General features: G+C 44.7%; 1 protein-coding gene across 4 annotated transcripts in view; it reads left to right on the top strand.

The window, feature by feature from the left end:
- The window catches only part of SCFD2 (sec1 family domain containing 2), a 413,781-nt gene that overhangs the window by 372,179 nt on the left and 22,816 nt on the right, over nt 1-18,786 (top strand). For all 4 annotated transcript variants that reach the window (XR_013352219.1, XR_013352220.1, XR_013352221.1 and 1 more), the window contains exon 6: nt 6,115-6,260. Coding sequence is in view for 1 of the 4 variants with exons in the window: in XM_077847997.1 (XP_077704123.1) it covers nt 6,115-6,260 (146 nt within the window). In the remaining 3 variants the exon portion in view is untranslated. The remainder of the gene's footprint in view (nt 1-6,114; nt 6,261-18,786) is intronic.

The raw sequence follows: 18,786 nt of genomic DNA, 5'->3' as shown, positions 1-18,786 counted from the left end.
GACCCCTGCCCAGGAGAGCCCCAAGCCCTCCAGAGAAAGAAATTGCAGGGGAATGAGTCATCCCCTCTTTTAGAAGAACACAGGGGTGCCCTGAGGGACCTGGGGCCTCCCTTATCAAGACGTAGGCAACTGAACTACACACACCGTGCTTGGCTAAAGGCTAGGATCAGCTTCTGGTTTATTATCTATTTAACTAAGTGGATTAAATGAGAATTGACTGGAACTGTACACTTAAGAGTTCCCTTACAAAACACTGTTATCTCCCAAGCTGGCTTAATGGAAGGGCTGTCGGGTTATTAGAAGTAACTGAATACAGCGCCTTGCGGAGCGAAGATCCAGAGGAGGGGATACGGCCTGCCTGGGGGACCTCACACCTCGTGCGCCTGCAAAAGTCGGGCCCGGGGCATGACTGCCAAGCACCACGTCAGCAGCCACCCCGAGGGACGGGCACAGGTCTAACCGGGAAGAAAGGCATTTGCTCCTCACTCCGTTTTAAAAGCGTTTCTTCGGTATCAAGGCTGAATGAAGAGTGTCATTGATCTTTTCTGTCTGTGGTCGCAGCGCATGGGAACGACAGCAGAGCGGAGTGGTGACCGGGACCGTCCCTGGAGTCAGACTGCAAGGGTTTGACTCTTAGCTTTGCTGCTCATCAGTGGAGTGACCACCGTGTCGCTTACCTGCTCTGTGGCTCAGTTTCCCCATCCGCAAAGTGGGAGCGCCCCTAGTGCCTACCTCGTTGTGTCTCTCTGGAGGTTCAGTAAGCTGACAGGTGCAAACTTCTTAGCGAAGCACCAGGCACAGGTGAGGACGCAGGGAGCCTCCAGCGATTGTAGCTACGACTAATGTCACGGAAAAAAAGTCACCCTGTGTCGCAGCTTTTGTGCCCACATCACCGTTAGCTACTGATGGCAGCGTGAATCTGGGATGAGCCACGTTCACAGAGGAGATTCTGGATGGGGGATGCAGTGGACACGGAGGAGCTCGGGTTGTGGTCAGCGGGACATGGTGAACGCTGACTTTGCCAGGGATGGCCGTGTGATCTGGCCTAAAGTCATTTATCTTCTCTGATGCGCGTTTCTAAAGTGTGTGTGTGTGTGTGTGTGTGTGTGTGTGTGTGTGTTAAACTCCCATTATAGGTTTTGGGGAAGTGAGTGTAAATCCCGCTTTTGGTGAAGATTGATATAAGTACAGATAATGCTCTGAGACTGGCCTGGAGTCCCAGAAACATGTACATTGCGGAACATAATTCAAAAGAGTTAATGCTTTGGACAGAAGTTGCTCATGTGCAGTTTGGATGAACAATGAAAATAATTGACTATTTTTCAGGAAAGTTTTATTTTATTTGTGAATTTAGGACTTTGTGTTTTCCTTCCTGATGGTGTGATAGCCTTATTCTTCAGTTGGGTTCCTTTGAGCTTAATTTACCAGTGATCTGTAAACAGTGTTTCTGTCAATCTGCTCCACAGTTGAGCTGACTCTTTGCAATTATACATTAATTTAATGCATAATCCACAATTTCCATGAGTTTGTCTATAATTTTCAGTAATCTATAATCCAGTAGATGATTCTATTCCACTCGGTTCATGGATGAAACTCATATTACTCACTTTCCAAAAAAACTTGAAACAGACCATATGAAGAATCAGGTGAATCTTTCTGTTTGATAGAAAATAATTTACTTTAAATTTAAAAAGTTAGCCCGGGGGTACCTGGGTGGCTCAGTCAGTTAAACAGCTGCCTCTCGATTTCAGCTCAAGTCATGATCTTAGGGTCTTGAGATGGAGCCCCACCTCTGGATCCACACTCAGCAGGGAGTCTGCTTGAGATTGTCTCTCTTCCTCTCCCTTTGTCCCTCATGCTCTCTCTCTCTCTCTCTCTTTCTCTCAAATAACTAAGTAAATCTTTAAGAAAAAAAAAAAAAGATTATCTCGCCCTCTCCATCTGCCCCAGCCCCTCCTCCGTTGCTTGTGTACCCACTCTATTTCTCTCTCTCTCAAAAAAAAAAAAAAAAAAAAAGATTAAGCCTATTAGCTGAATTGTGTTTTAGAAGAATTGAAACATTGTGCATGGTATTGGAACTAGTGATGCCTTCTTCTTGGTTTTATGCCTTTTTTTTTTTTTTTTTTACCTCAAAGACTAGTACAGAATGTCCACCACTTAGATATAATTGATAGGATTTCCCATGTTTTGAATGGCTCAACTAAGAGTTTAAGGAAAGAGGCTACATGAATGAGTGAGAAGCCATAACCTTCCAGGGTTTCTTCTTATTGGTTATTGACTAAAGCACACGCTGGTACATCTATCTCAGCTAGGGCTGCCATGCCGAGGGTAAGCATGGTGCGATATCCATACCTACTAGGTACCTGTGGCTCTTAACTCTTCTTGGTCATGAGCCCCTGTAACAGTCGGGAGGAAGTTATGGACATGCTCCTCAGAAAACAACACACTTGCTCCTTTCCATAAAGCTTGACATAGAATTCTGGGGAATTCACATGAGCTCCTGACTTCGCTCTATGCCTCTCCTCCCCTCACCACAGTTCACTGAACATGGAAGCTTTCTCTCACTATGCTTGACCACACTGATTTTTTTTCTAAAAAATTTTATTTATTTATTTATTTATTTATTTATTTATTTATTTAAGAGAGAGAGCACAAGCAAGGAAGGGAAAGAGAGAGAAGCAGACTCCCCGCTAAGGAGGGAGCCTGACTTGGAGCCTCATCCCAGGACCCTGAGATCATAACCTGAGCAGAAGGCAGCCACTTAACTGACTAAGCCGCCCAGGTGCCCCTAACTTATTTTTTTTAATGACATGAGTCGAACATTTTCTGGAAACCAAGAATTAAATACTGGTCAGAGCATTTTTAGGAACAATAAGATATAGACATATTTGGTCTTGGTCCCCAGGTCCTGGCACACAGCTATTAGAACCCTTGGAATCTCCAGAGTGATAAGAGTGTCTTGTATGCTGATGGGATGACTGGTGGTTGGGGTCCCCTAACAGCCTCAGGATGGAGGGCTGATTGCCAGAAAGACAAGGGCATGTTTAGAGAGTTGGAGTTTTCAGCCCTACCCCCCAACCTCCAGCGAAGGGAGAGGAGCTGGAAGTTGGGTGAAGCACCAATGGCCAGTGATTTAATCAATGATGCCATGTAATGAAACCTCCATACAAACCCTTAACCGACAGGCTTGGAAGAGCTTCTGGGTTAGTGAACACATGAAGGTGCTGGAAAGGTAGAGTACCTCAAGGGGGCAGGGAAGCTCTGTGCTCCTTCCGCCTTATGTTGCACTATGCATTTCCTCCCTTTGACTGTTCCTGAGTCTTCTTATCCCTTGTAATGAACCGGTAATAGCACTTTCCTGAGTTCCGTGAGCTGTCCTAGCAAATTGCTGAACCTGAGGAAGGGGTCACAGGAACCCTCCATTGGTAGCCGGTCTGTCAGGAGTGGCCATCTGGCACTTGCATCTGACGTGTGGAGTGGGAACAGCCTTGAGGACCCGAGTCCCTCAACTGCAAGGTCTCCACTAACACTTTATTTAGTGTCAGATTTGAACTGAATCTTTGGACCTCAGTGGGTGCCTGGAGAATCAGAGAATCGGCAGGTGTGGGGAAAAGATCTGCACATTCCATGTCAAAAGTGTTGTTGGTAAAGACGGTTCAGAATTTGCTCTCCCTTTGAGAGTTATTATATACAGTGTGCCAGGGACTCACATGCCACCTGGCTGTGTCTGCTGTGGCCGGGTTCCTGTAGGTGATCTTTAAAGTAGGTATACTTTAGATACATTCCACCGTACATTAAGCTTGTTTGGATCTACCTCTATTCCCTAAAAACAACTTCTCCCTATCAGAATCAACAAGCGTCTCCACATCTCACACCCACTAGGATCAATCAAGAAGATAATGACAAGCATTGTTGAGGATGCAGAAAAAATTGCAACCCTCTTCCACTGCTGGTAGGAGTGTCAAATGGTGCGGTCACTTCGGACAACAGCCTGGCGATTCCTCAAAGGGTCAAACACAGAGTTGCCAACTCTCTGGCAACAGTACTACTCCCAGATATATAGTCAAGAGAAATGAAAAATGTAGGTCTACACAAAACCTTATATAGATAGAAAACCAGCAGCGTTATTCGTGATAGCCAAAACGTGAAAATACCCAAATGCCCATCAACTGATGAACGCCTGTATAAAATGTGGTGTAGCCATATGGCGAATATTAGTCAGCAATAAAAAGAAATGAAGTAGTGATGTATACTGCAACCTGGATGCACCTTGAAGCCAGTGTACTAAGTAAAAGAAGCCAGTCCCCAAAAGATCATATATTCTGTGGGTCCATTTATATGAAATGTCCAAAAATGCTAAATCCATAGACACAGAACACAGATCAGTGGTGTCAGGGCCTGGGAACAGGGTAGTAAAGGGGCGTGATGGTTCCAAGAATGGACTTTCCTCTCTTGTATTGTGCTGATGGTGGTCATACAACTATGTGAATACACTAAGAGCTACTGGATTGTACACTTTCATTTGTATGGTACATGAACCCCCCCCAAAAAAAAAAAAAACAGGCTCTGGATCCAGGCTGTTTGTATTTAAGTGCCTCTGGAAGGGGCACCTGGGTGGCTCAGGGGTTGAGCATCTGTCTTTGGCTCAGGTCGTGATCCCAGGGTCCCAAATCGAGTCCCACATTGGGCTCCCCGCAGGGAGCCTGCTTCTCCCTCTGCCTGTGTCTCTGCCTCTCTCTGTGTGACTCTCATGGATAAATAAATAAAATCTAAATAAATACATAGATGTAGATAAATGCCTCTGGAAGTTCTGGTGTCCTGTGACAGGGATTCTGGGTGCAGGTACTGTATTTGGAAAGCTATTAGAGGAAGCATGGTCAAGAAGTAGGAAAGTGAGCTGGGGAAGAAAGGAAGGAAACCCAATAAAGTTGCATTAATTAGTGAGATACCGTTGGGGACAAGTAGGTCTCCATCCTTCTGGGACTGAGCAAAGGCTTTGGAGATGGCAATTCAGAATTGTCCCCCCAGGGAATGAGAAACTGGGTTGTTCCTACGAATGCCAACCTCCTAGGACTTCCAGCCTGCCCCCACACAAAGGCAAAGCATGCTTCCACAACCAGAGGAAGCCCACAGACAAGAAGAGAGATAGAGATAGAGACAGAGACAGAAACACAGAGACAAACAGAGAGACATGCAGAGTCAGAGTACGCAAGAACTGTTCCCCAGACCTACGGGTGGTGCGTCCAGGGTGACGAGGGGATGTGGGCAGAGCATTGACAGCACATGCTCACAGGGGTGTTACTTAACCACTCTGAACCTTGGTTCCTGCGTCCTTAAAGTGGGGGAAATAATAGCTCCTATCTCGTAAGGGTGCCGTGAGCATTAATGAGTTAATGTATCAGAGTATTAGAGACAGCCAAAAAAAAAAAAAACAACTCATCTTGGATCTTGATTTTTTAAACTTCTGACTTCTCCATGATCATTTCTCTCCTGAATGGGCTTCTAACAAGATAGAGAATAAATCTGGCTATTATAAGTGTCAAAGAAAAATAGAATCGTTGCCGAGAATAGTCTTCTTATTAGGCCCTCTTTGTGTGTTATCAGCTCTGAAGGGCTGCCTTTTGAAATACACCATATGCTTTGTTGGCACATTAGGCAGATGCCCATCCCAGCAAGATCTGTTCCTGGAACAGCTCTATAACCTCCCAGTCTTGCTCTTCTATTTTATGGAAACTGCTGGTGGGATTCAAGCAAGAGAGGTTCATCACAGCACTGTCTGGGACTTTCCTTTGTGTCTCTCCCTATTTTCCCACAGCTCTGTTCTGAGGATAGTCAGACCCTAGCGAGCTTTCTTTCTGTGACGCTTCTACAGTGTGGGGCCTGAAGCCAGTGGCTGCCATCCCAGGCAATTCTGAGTTCTACTTCTGTCAAAGGCATTTACCTGTAGTACGTTTCCTTGCTCATAGATGATTAAGACGGCCCTGCTGGGGAACAGCCAGGGTAAAATAGGGTTAAAAAAAAAATCCAACTGTGTTACACGAAGCTCCAGCTGTCATGATTAAAACTTATTTTAAAGATTTGTTCACCCAAGAAAATATCTCTGGATTGTTTCAGGCTGTGACTCTTCAATTAAGCTGACATTTCACAAATCCAAAATTGCTGTGGATGAGCTCTTTGCCTCGCTTCGGGATATCGCTGGAGCTCGGAATCTCATGAAACAGTTTAAGTCTGTGTATGTTCCTGGAAACCATACCCACCAGGCAAGTACATATGTTTTAAAGTAACCATCTAATCTGTGTTGTAGTTTTAGGATTCAGAGACTGCAAAAAAAAAAGGTTTCCATTATGGGCTCTCTACAATGAGGGATTTGTTCTAGATGAACTCCAAGCCTCCTTCCAGTTGAGAGATCTGAGTTCGCCTGAGTCTGAAAGCCTCTTGATTCATTTGCACCACAGGCTTGATGCAGGGAGATGAGCACTGGACTGGGGGCCAGCCACTGCTCTGTAGCTGTCACATACTTATTCTACAATCTTAGGCAAGTCCTTTTGGGCCCTAGTTACTGTGGGTGCTGGTGAGGATCTGGCCTGTGATACCCAGGCTTCTAGATCTAAGCAGTCCCAAAACATTCTGAACAACTTGAACAAAATTACCGATAATACTGTGGCAAGAAAAAAAGAAGTATGTGACAGCAAAACCTTTCTTATTTGACATCCACCCCCACCCCCACACCCTCATACTTGCTAAGGGCAGTGGGGGAACTTTAGAAGAGTGTTTTGAACAGTGATTGGGAAGATAGTATGAGAATCCAAGATTAAAAGCTCAGTGATGGGGGAAGGGCCACAAAGACCCAAAGGGAAGCTTAAGGAATGAAGAAGAGCTGGAGTCATTGAAGCTGGGCCGTCCCTATTGGACAAGGATGGAGACAGAACTAAGGTTCCTGGTGGCCAAAGATGAGCGCTGAAGAAAAAACAGATGTTTCTGATGGGAAAGCTCATTAGTGGAGTGTGTGCAAGCATCTTCCCCTTCGTCTCCCCATGAAATCTAAGTAAAATCCACTCTATTTGCTACAACTGTTTGGGGAGCTGAGTGTGCTGTTAGTGGGGACTCTGCCGTAGTGAGGGGTTCAGCTGCAGGAAGGATGCTGGTGCTTTAAGCTGGGCATGTAGACAGGAGCTAAGGCTATCTGCTACAGCTAGCAAAATCCAGACTCTTCCTCTCATATAGTCTTACAGTAGCCGATACTTGAAGAGCGCTCCCATATTCAGCTTGTCCTTTGATCCTCACAAGAAGTAAGCCAGGGAAGCATTATTACCAAGATTCAGGAAGGCCAGGTGACATGCCACAGACACGCAGGTGGCCAGGGCCAGATGCAGGGTTTGGGCTCCCAATACGAAACCTCCTCCCCGCCGTATCATGGATTTCATGGAGGCTCTAGAAATACTGGTTGATGGTCCTGATGGGCATCTGAAATCACCCACCAACATATGAAAGACCTTGGAAACTGGCTCTCAACTTAGTAACATAAATTCCCATCCTTTGCTCAATGACCTGAGAACACCACCACCACAAAATACAGACAAAATCACTCAGATCATTCATCGTATGTGGTTTGGTCACTGAAAAAGTCTCCAGTCTTAAGTACAGCGGTATGGACTAGGTCTAGGAGACACAGAACTGATGGTTTATGATGAGATTTAGACCAAGGAATGTCAAGAAGGAAGTGGCTGCTATAGTTGATAAAGTGCAAATAAACCACTAAGGTAATAAGCTTTTTTCAGTTTTGTGACCATTGTGACTAGTTTAGCCAGATTCACATAAACATGCATTAGCTATAAATCTCGGGCATGATAAGGACGATGATAAATTTCCTAGACTTTATCTCCCTGCTGCCAACACTGTCATTTTCTGGACCCCAGAACCCTGTTCTGCGGTTATAGCCTTGGGAACCCTGTTCTGCGGTTACTCCCTTACAGTGAGTCAATGCCATCAACCCATTCACTGAAAATCCTAAATGTCAGTGAGTGGGAGATAGGGGCGAGCTGGGGAGTATGTGTGTATCTTAAGGGGATTTAGTAAATGATGATACAGACACATGCTTTGAAATGCTGTGAGACCATTAAAATGAATGAGATGACTCCAAATGTGCTTAGCAGGACTGTATGTGAATCCTTGGCTCAGGCTCCGCTTCTTGGAGAACTCAAACCAAAACAGAGGTTTATGATCTGTTCAATGAAGAAAAAAAAAAAAAAACAATCATGTAGATCATTCAAGTATTTTTCTATCCTCATTTAAAAAATAAAATAAAAACTATATGGTTATGTACATTTAGTAAGTCTTTAAAAATTAAGGAAAACTGTATAATGGTTACCCTGTGGGGGATAGGAAAGGTTGGAAGGACGAGGAGGAACTCTGACCTCCTGCTTTGTATTTATGTGGATAGAGAACGAGTTTTTGATGATATCATGGGTGATTTTTACCTGTCTGGGTTTTTTGATAATTTTTGAATTTAAAGTTTTTCAACCATAGACGTAAGCCCAGCGAGGACAGGAATTTTGATCTGGTCTGTTCATTGCCATATCCTCAGGGTCTAGAGTGGTATTTCCCATATAGTGAATGCTTAAGGAATATTTGTTGGGGCATCTTGAATGCAGTACATATATTTTCATCATATATTGGAGGATTTGGGGGGATGCAAAGTATGTATAATGAGAAAGAGATAAATATTGACATTAGAGTCAGAGTCCAGCTGTGTCTAGTTTTGAGGATGGGCCTTGACTGGGCAACTCTCTAGGTATTCTCCCAACTTGGTCCTCAGCCCTAAGCCTCCAGGAAAAATAAAATAAAAATTAAAAAAATAATAATAAAATAAAATAAAAATTTAAAAAGTGTGCTTTCTATCTAGCTCCATGCTATTTCTACAATGTCTAGTTGAGATGTTCTGGGATCCCTGGGATACCAAGGAAAGCACTAGCCCTGGTCTAGCTGCAGATTCCTATTCCAGCTCTGACCAGTGCTGTGAATTCCCAGGGCCCCTACCTGCCCCACTCCTCCTTCTAGCACCCCTCTCCTCTCTCACAGCCACTCCCATTACCCCTGCTAGCACCTGAGGCACCTCTTCTTCTAACTCCGTCCCTTCGCCCTAAAATTTAGGAAAGTATGTCAGCCACAGTCACAGGCCAGAGAGCAGATCACTCTCAGCATTTCAAGGAGAACATGATTTCATGCAAGAAATTAACTACATATAAAATCTCTGGAAGAGCTGGAGGAGTGGGATCTAGACTGCATGTCCAGAAATGACCCCAAAAGGGCACTACAGACCTGGCTCTCCAAGGGAACCGGTCCCACTGCTGGCTGCAGCCAGGAGAGTGGGCATGATGGGGATCACAAGGCTGCCACTGAAGCTTTCAACTTGCAGAACATTCCACCAAAGCTGGACGCAGCACGCATGTTTGTCACCATGTTGTATCTGTAGGGCCTAGCTCCGTGCTTGCCACCTAGCGGGTGGGTAGGTTGGTGGATGGATGGATGGATGGATGGATGGATGGGTAGATGGACTGAAGGATTCTGGACTAGGAGTCTTATCCACAATGGCATTTCTTATGCTCTTAATTCTTAGTGAGACAGAGGTTAGCATGGAGGTTCACAGCCCAGCAGAGCAGCATTGAGTTCATAGGTCCATAGGCCCACCAACTCCGCGCCCTGAAGCAGGTTACTTCACCCCTCTGTGCCTAGTTCCTCGACTGAACCAAGGAGCTAATAATAGTAGTAGCGCCCTCATAAAGATGCTCAAATGATTGAATAAATGTGAAACTCTTAGGACAGGAGCTGGCGAAGACAGCACTGGGTAAGCATTAGCTGTAACAGTCGCAGTGACGACAAAATAGGCCTCTTTTTCGTCCTCTCTTGTAGCATTTCACCTTCTCCTTTGCTGGGAGATGGGCCACATCGAAGGGGAATCATTCTCAAGCTGACTGTACTGTTAGCTGCTGGGTACAGTAAGGGTTTCCAGCTGACGCCCGATGGTTTGGAAAGGTTGTGTTTGTTCCTAGACTCTAGTGAGTGGAAACCTAAGCCCCTGGTTTGGCCTGTGCAGCAAGTCTTCTTATGCTTTTGTTTCTTACTGCGAATGTTCCAGTATAACGGGAGGCTTCACCTCCTCCCCGAACGCCGCGGCGTTTGATGTGCAGCTTTCCCCGAGCCGCAGCATCAGGAGGATATTAGGCCGACGTCTCAGGGCGAAGAGCTTATGTGCCCTTTCAGACAAAATGCTGTCTGACTCTTGCATGACTTGCTTTGGCAGAAGTCTCAAAGCGCTGTGCCGTGCTGTGCTGGAGAGGACTGGCCACAGATGCGTACTGTCTCTTGTGCCTCTGGCAGGCTGAGCAAGAGCATTTAGAACCAGCGGTGCCCAGGGAGGCCCGACTCCTCTGGTGCCTGGTGAAATGTGGCTCTCCGAAGGGTCTGTAGGCCCAGGCCCTTCGTCAACAATCCCCAGCCCTGGCTGTTCCTTCCAAGTGCTAAGCTCTCTTCTTTTTCCTCCTCCTGATTCTATCTTCCTAACTCCAGATCTGCTAGTGCCCCTTTTTTAAAAGAAGCCAACTCAAGATGGGACTACAGTGGGGGCCAGGACACTTGGCTCTTTCCTGTAGTCCACTTCTAAATGCCTAGGCAAATTCCTGCCAATTAGTTCAAGGCTTTGGACTTTGGGATTTTTTTTTGTTTTTTGTTTTTTGTTTTTGTTTTTGTTTTTGTTTTGTTGTTGTTGTTGTTGTTGTTTTATATTGAAGGCAAAGGGACTACACTCGAATTTTTACCAAGGAATCTGCTGGCTTGAAGGAAGGATGGATAGATGGATGGATAGATGGGTGAACAGAGAGGCAAATGAACCACTTTTTAATCAGCTCAAACCATTTCCTTTAAGAAGATGAAAGGGGGAAAAAAATCAGGGCTAGTATAGCAAAAAATAAAAATAAATAAGCCACGGAACAGTCAAAGCCATCAGCAGTTTTGAGCAGATGTTTTTTTCTGTACAGTCATGGATTGAGACAAAATGAATGCTCTCTCTACAAGTCTGGTTTTCCTGAGGACTTGGTTACTTAGAGTCAGTCTTGCAGAAAAGGGAGTAGCCTTTTCAGTAATCGGGCCGAGAGGGTCCGTGGCTGCCCAACACCAACCAACAAAGCCAAGGGCAGCGGCGCTGACTGATGAGATGTGATTGTGGCAACAACTGAGATTTTCTTGGAAACTGATTATCCTGGGCCATCATGAAGCTGCGCCAAATTCAGGAAGATGTTGGAGTTAGACTAGTTTCTAGAAACTGTCTCTGACTTGCGTAGAATGTCAGAAACTGCTGCTGTACTTGATACCTCTGTTCAAGAGCTAGAATCAGGTCAATAAAAGAATCTTTTAGGCCTACCATCATCTCGTATCCACCACAAAAAGAGTAACCAGAGACATAGACACAAATATTCTGTTCTTCATAGTTTGATTAAATATAGTTATTTTTAAAAGCCTAGTTTGTTCTGGAAGGGATACTGGCCATTTAAAGGAAAAAGAGAGTTTCTGGTAAAAGATCAATCTCTTTTTGAACTTTTTCACATATAATACCAACCAGGGACCTCGTTAGGCTCTACCAAACCTTCAGGCTATCCTCATGAGACTGTCGTAAAGGGCCACATTATGATTTTCATGGTCCTACTCATTTTGCCTTTATAGACCCCTTCCTCCATTAAAAAAAAATTAAAAATTATATTGTACAATTGCATTGGTACAGAGACAATATTATATATCAAAACATTATCTTTGACTTAAAAGTTCATTTTTTTTTTCCTTCTGATCTTAAACTAATACATTTCCGCAGGCCCATAAGAGTCTTGTGGGCTCTAGGCACTGTGCCTTCTGTGCCTAATGGATTAGTTGGCTGTGTGGTCAAAGCCCCCACTTGGCACCAGTCTGCCTGGGACAGGAACAGAGCTAGCCACGAGCAAGCAGCAGGCATTTTCTTTCTAGTCCTCGAGACCGCTCACGGAGTAGTCCATGCAGTTACCCAGGAGTTCCTTGACTTAGGTCCCAAGCTAACAACTCAGAAGTGAGAGAACTAGACTCATTCGTGGGGGAGGGTTGGGGGTGGGAGTCTCCTGGCTTAAAAACTTCATATCCTATAGGAGCCAGTTTTTCTAGAACAATTCCACGGACGTAGCTTCCAGCGTTCCTCCAAGGGACATGCCCAGCTATGCAAGAGTCATTAAAGCCCAAAGCTCTGGCTTTCTGTCCAATATTTAAAGCTCTCTCTAGTCTAATGCAATTTACTTAAGCAGGGGTCATTTTTATCATAAGCCATCTTGCCTGGCTACAGTTTGACATTCTTCTCTTATCAGGTTTCCAGGGAAACAGAGCTGGAAAGTTAACCAAAGGTCAAATTCTTACGCAGAAGAAGGGAAAAGGGTCTAATAATCCTTTGCCTATAACATGCAACTTGCCACTTAAGGAAATAATCATATTAATGTTTCAATGCAGACTCTACGGTGTGGCTGTGGCAGAGACAATCCATATGTTCCCCAGACTCCCATTTTCCTTGTCCTCCTGGGCACAGTTAGACCACAATTTCCAGATGCCTTTTTGGGCAAGTGTAGGTTTGTGACTAACTCTGGCCAATGAACAATGGGTAGAAGTGGTACAGATCGCTTTCAGGCTGAGCCCATAAAATCTCTCTGGAAATCCTCCACGCTCTCCCCCTTTCATCATCTGCGGATGAGGTGCAAAAGCTTCCGTGTGGAATTCGAGTGCCCTAGATGGTGGAGCCACCGGATAGAAGGAGCCTGGGTACTGTATGGGGGTGCGGGCCAGAGACACCCCCCCTCCCATGGTCAACACACACCGGATGTGATGTAAGCGAGGAATAAATGACCAACAAGAAAAGGAAAGAACAAATTTGCTTGTGTTTTTAATTCCTCACCTCCCTACCCCCCAAAGGTGAACTGACAGAGAACATTTGATTAGGAAAATTAAATTACTCGCCCAACTCTCTTAATGTTGGAGTAAACCACAAGCTGATCCCCCCTCCATCCCTCCCTAACACATAAGGAAAACGTTACGCAGAGCACTAGGGGGGGACATGGGCCTCCCCAATCACCACCTTCTGCGTGATCCTTTGCTGAGAAGTGGGTGGCTTTTGGCTAAATGGGAAATTCCAGGACAGTCGGAGGGTTTCCAGCTAAGAAGCCATTGCTGAAGCAGTGCATTCCAATCAGATTTCAGGGACATGATTCAGGACACAAAGCGATCCAACCAAAGTGGCTGAGAGGAAGGAGCCAAGGGTTCTCATCATTAAAAACCCTAATTGGAAAAACTAAGAAATGTGTTTGCTAAGAAGTCGTGAGGCCAGTACTACTTTTATGCCTGAGAAAGCTTTTCCCAATCTGTGCTCTTGAAATGGACGATTATTTCGTTCTGCTGTGCTTTGTTGTTTTAGTAAAGAATTAGAGGTCTTCTTCTGTATATTGAAGTGGGAAAAACCTGTCGATGTCTCTTTAATAAAATATAAGGTTTAGTGTACTTTTGATTATAAGTAAAAATAGAAAATAACAGAAAAAAGTTCAGACTGGCTTTAACGAGAAAGATAATTTATTGGATGCTATGACTTCAAAGTCAAGAGAAGGGACGGCGTCCAGTGGTGAGGAGCCAGTGCCGGGGTGATGTGGTGGGAACAAGCCGGGAAGAGCATGTTCCCCATTGGGCTTCCTGCCTCCACTATATCCCTCTAGTGGCCCCTGTCAGCAGAGTCTACAAGGTCTGGTTGGCAAAGCATGTATGGTTTGCTGAGTCCCGGCCAGCATCGCAGAACTAAGTACAGGAGACAGGGTTTGGAGTTGAGACACGATAGCTTCATCACTATCACATCTCTATAGAAAATGATTTTTTCAAAATTGCTGTCCAGTGAAAAGATAATCAGACAGAGTGCAGCCAAGCAATCTAAGAAATGAGTATCACGGAGCTGGGTCAGGCAATTAATTAATGAAAGCATTGATGTTATTGTTCTGGATTATGTGATGTGTTTGTGATCTGTTGTTTTCCGTGTCGAAGTTGTAATTTCTTTTCCCGCTCTAAATAAATGTTACCTACCTACTTGAAAATAAAATAAAATAGAAAGGGAGACAGAACATGAAGACTCCTAACTCTGGGAAATGAACTAGGGGTGGTGGAAGGGGAGGAGGGCGGGCGGTGGGGGTGACTGGGTGACGGGCACTGAGGGGGCACTTGACGGGATGAGCACTGGGTGTTATTCTGTATGTTGGCAAATTGAACACCAATAAAAAATAAATTTATTATTAAAATAAATAAATAAATAAATAAAATAAAACAAAGTTCAAGGTATTTCCAAGTTGTTTGAGCTGGATCTTATCTTAGAGGTCTAGCTCTCTGTTTTACAAATAAAATTGTAGAAAACCTCAAAAAAATAAAATAAAAAAGATTTACAACCTTCTCCAGTGGCACAATGATGATAAAATCCCAAGAATGAAGGGATTAAGGGACTGGCCCTTCCAAATCTCTGATCACCCCCAAGGGGAACCCCAGCTTGGTGGGTATTTTGTGCTGGGTGCTTCGTTGCCCAGAGCTTAGCAGAAAGTGGAGCAGGGCAGGGGGCAAGATCCCCAGTCCCTCCACACTTCCTGCTTTCCCCTGCCCGCACCGCCCTGGGGAGGACAGTCCCACCACCCCCAGCCTACTGCTCCTTGCACAGGGCAGGTACTAAGTCTAGTATTTTAGCCAGATTATAGACTTTTCCTGTGTCTGAGCTCCTACCATCACCACGCTTCTCCCTTGCAGGAAGTACATCCTATAGCCAGCAACAAACCTTGTTGTGTTTTTTGTAGGTTGGGGGACATACTCTCTGTCCTCTCTCAATCACAACAGCCTCAGTGTAATTCTGTGGGGTTCTGCTCCACATTACTCTATATAACCGCATATAGGCTAATAAAATAAATAAGTGTAAGCTCCTGGAAGGAAGGCCTGGCCATTTATTTATTTCTTTTTAATTTATTTTTATTTTTATTTATTTTAAGTGGGCCCCATGGGTAGCCAGCGTGCAGCCCATCACAGGGCATGAACTCATGACCCTGAGATCAAGACCTGAGCTGAGATCGAGAGTTAGATGCTCTAGCCACCCAGGCACCCCAAATTTCCTTATCTTCCCTTTGCACTTTGTATCAGTTACAATTTCGTTCAGTTGCCATGTGTAACAAAGATCTGAAAAATAATGGCTTACACTTAGGAGGGTTTGTGCTGGCATGTGAAGTAGGTGGCTTTATAGTCCGTCTGTGTTGTGGTTCTGCAGCCCCACCAGCCATCGCCAGCCTGGGTTGCGTCCAGCGCTCTGCTCCAGCCTCGCTAAGGAATGACCCTGTTTCCCATGGTGGCTGCTGGCACCTTGGGCCCCACTTCCATGTTCTAAGCAGTGGAACAGAGAAAGAAAAAGAGTAAACTCTTCCCTTTTGAAAAAGGAGATTTTTCAAGCTCTTTTGCTTATATCTCATTGTCCAGAACCTAGTTATGTGGCTGTACCCAGCTGCAAGGAAAGCTGGAGAGTGCAGACTTGTAGCCAGCGGGTAATGTGCCTCCCTAAAAAAAATAGATTCTATTACTAAGCAAGAAGTCGATGGATATTTGACAACAATGCTGGTAAGGTAGCAGACTATTGGCCAAAGGACTTCTCTTTGGGGAGCAGTTTAAAGGGATTAAAGTTTAAATTGAGGGTAAATCTCCAGAAAGGCTGAAATGATAGAGGGGCTCTCAAGACCGCTTACTCGGAGAAGATGATGTACAAAAGTCAGAGGCCATTCCGCGACCTCAGTTTTCTTTAATGCCAAAAATATTTATTGGATTATTTTAGGATTCCAGAAGTACACCTGTGAACTGTAGAAAATTTGGAAAAAAAAAAAATAATGCCCCCGAGTCCCAGAACCTAGAGGTAGCCCTAATTAATGTTCTGCTGTGCTTTATTTTCAGTCTCATCCATGCATAAAAAATTTAATTTTGGGGGATCCCTGGGTGGCGCAGCGGTTTGGCGCCTGCCTTTGGCCCAGGGCGCGATCCTGGAGACCCGGGATCGAATCCCACATCGGGCTCCTGGTGCATGGAGCCTGCTTCTCTCTCTCTCTCTGTGTGTGTGTGACTATCATAAATAAATAAATAAATAAATAAATAAATAAATAAAAATTTAAAAAAAAATTTAATTTTTAACAATTGTTTAAAAAAAAAAAGATCATTCTTGCTGTTTGCAGTGGTGTTTTAACTGTTTTTGGCAAAGCGATATATTGAAGTCTTCCTCCCGCCGTGGTCCCTTGTCCTGCCCTCCAGTCCACGATCACTGCTCACGGCCGTCTCTGTAAACACATCACAATTTCTCTTTGGTACAGTCCAGCAGATACAGACCTCCAAATCCCCGGTGACACATGTTACACGAATGCCAGCCCAGCACACACACTGTTCCTCACCTTGCTTTTTCCGCCCACACTTTATTCCGCACCCTGCTTTTTGCCAGTTCCTGTGGTGGGATCCCATTTATTAAACTGCTCCTACCGATGGGCCCTTGAGTTGTTTCCAGTCTTCTGCTATGACAAACACTAAAGGGCCTTTTATAGGTCTCATCTGCATAGGTTAACATATTTACAGGACAGATTCCTAGAGGTGGAATTGCCAGGCCAAATGCACTTGTCATTGTGATAGGCCTGCCACATTGCTCGCCACGCTGATTGCAACAATTTGCACTCCCACCAGCAATATATGTGAGGGTCTGTTTCCCCCACGGCCTCGTCAAAAGTGCATGCTTTCAAACCTCTCCATTTTTGCCTATATGATAAATTTTAAAAATCTATCTTAGTATAGCTTTAGCATGGGGAAGTTTGAGTCATAGTATTTGCCTTTTTTTTTTTTTTAATTTCTGTCTTTTGAAGATTTACCTGGGAGATCTCTGGGGATGCAGTAGTCGGTTGGTCTAATAAACAAGAGGGCTGCACCTCTCAGCTGAACAGTTGCTGTTTCTCCCTGCATCTTATCCCTCATAAAGGCACATTCTAGCTAAACAATTGTGGGGGGGGGAGGGTTGAGGGTTATTTTGTCTTGGTTTTTTTTAAGATTTTATTTTTTTTTATTTCTTTCTTTATTTTTTTTAATTTATGATAGTCACACAGAGAGAGAGAGAGAGGCAGAGACACAGGCAGAGGGAGAAGCAGGCTCCATGCACCGGGAGCCCGACGTGGGATTCGATCCCGGGTTTTCAGGATCGCGCCCTGGGCCAAAGGCAGGCGCCAAACCGCTGCGCCACCCAGGGATCCCCTTTTTTTTTTTTTTTAAGATTTTATTTGAGAGAAAGGTAGAGAGCACAAGCAGGGGGAGGGACAGAGGGAGAGGAAGAAGCAGACTCCCGTCCCAAGCAGGGAGCCTGATACAGGGCTGGATCCCAGGGCCCCGGGATCAGGACCTGAGCCAAAGGCAGATGCTTAACTGACTAAGCCACCCACTAATCCACCCACGCACCCTTAATTGTGTTTTTCTACAGTTTTATTTTTAAGCAATCTCTAGGTGCCACATGGGGCCCGAACCTACAACCCCAAGATCAAGAGTCACCTATTCTTCCGACCAAGCCAGCCAGGCACCCTCTAAATAATTGTTTGTTATTTTGATGGTTTATATCCTGCTTTATTTCTAAAATATTTTAAATAAGCAAGTTGGAATAAAGGGGAAATAAGAGTTAAAAAAAAAATGACTGTAAGGAAAGCCAGATGAAGTCAGTTCACCCCATAGCCTCAACACTAGCTAGAGGCAGGTCACAGATTCAGCCAATGCAAAGAGGCAAAGAGTTGAAAACGTCTGGGCAGGACTCTTGGGACCTGGCTTTTGTGAGGCTGTGATAATCCTCAGAGGGTGTGGAGAGGAGACGTCCCTCCTTCTTTCAGTTCCAAACTCGGGTGCCCCATGGGACCAGAGAGCAGAGACAGCAACGGGACTGGGAGGAGGGGTGAGTCAGCTGATGGGGAGGGAGGAAGAGCTTGGTAGGAAGGAGAACAAGGCACGAGGAGTGGGGACCATGCGCAGGAAGTACACTGGTCAGGAACAGCTGCCTCCAAATATTATCTAAACATGCATAGATGTAGCACCATTTATCAAACCGTAGGAGCTGTACCGAATCCACATCAGCTTAATTCTACTGAAATTCTTATGGTACCATGTGGCCTGCTTTTTCTAAGCCCTGACCTTGGTCAGATTCCTGCTTGGCATCTTGGCTTTGTTTTCTGGCCAAGTCATACTTGGAGTTGAGCTCTATAGAGGAAGAAGGGATTGCTTTGGGCTTGGATCGTGACAATACATCCTATGAAAACATTCCAGTTCCTAGCAGAGGGAAGCATAATTCTAAGAATGTTGAGGAAAACTGGAGACCATCTTCATGTCTGTGTCAAATGACGATACTTTGCTTTCCAGTTTTCTTCATCTATAAAATCGTCATCTTAAACCCAGATTTTAAAAAGTGGTCCCACCAAAAAAAAAAAAAAAAAAAAAAAAAGTAGTCCCACTAGGATTATAGCCCCGGTAAGAGACATTTGCTTACAGAAGGGGGTAAAAACAAAAAAAATAGCATTAGGGCATTAGGGTGAGATTTACTCAAAAAAAAAAAAAACCAATGTTGTTATAGTTGGCTTTTCATACACACAGAATCATAGCCACTGCTCAGTGTCAAAATAAACTTGTTTGGCTTCATTGGGTGCAGATAAAGCTATCGTCTCTCCAGAC

The sequence above is a fragment of the Canis aureus genome, chromosome 14 (genome assembly GCF_053574225.1).
Source record: "Canis aureus isolate CA01 chromosome 14, VMU_Caureus_v.1.0, whole genome shotgun sequence".
In the NCBI taxonomy this organism is placed as follows: Eukaryota; Metazoa; Chordata; class Mammalia; order Carnivora; family Canidae; genus Canis; species Canis aureus.
Note: the sequence above shows the minus strand (reverse complement) of the source record. Positions and strands in the feature narration are given on the sequence as shown.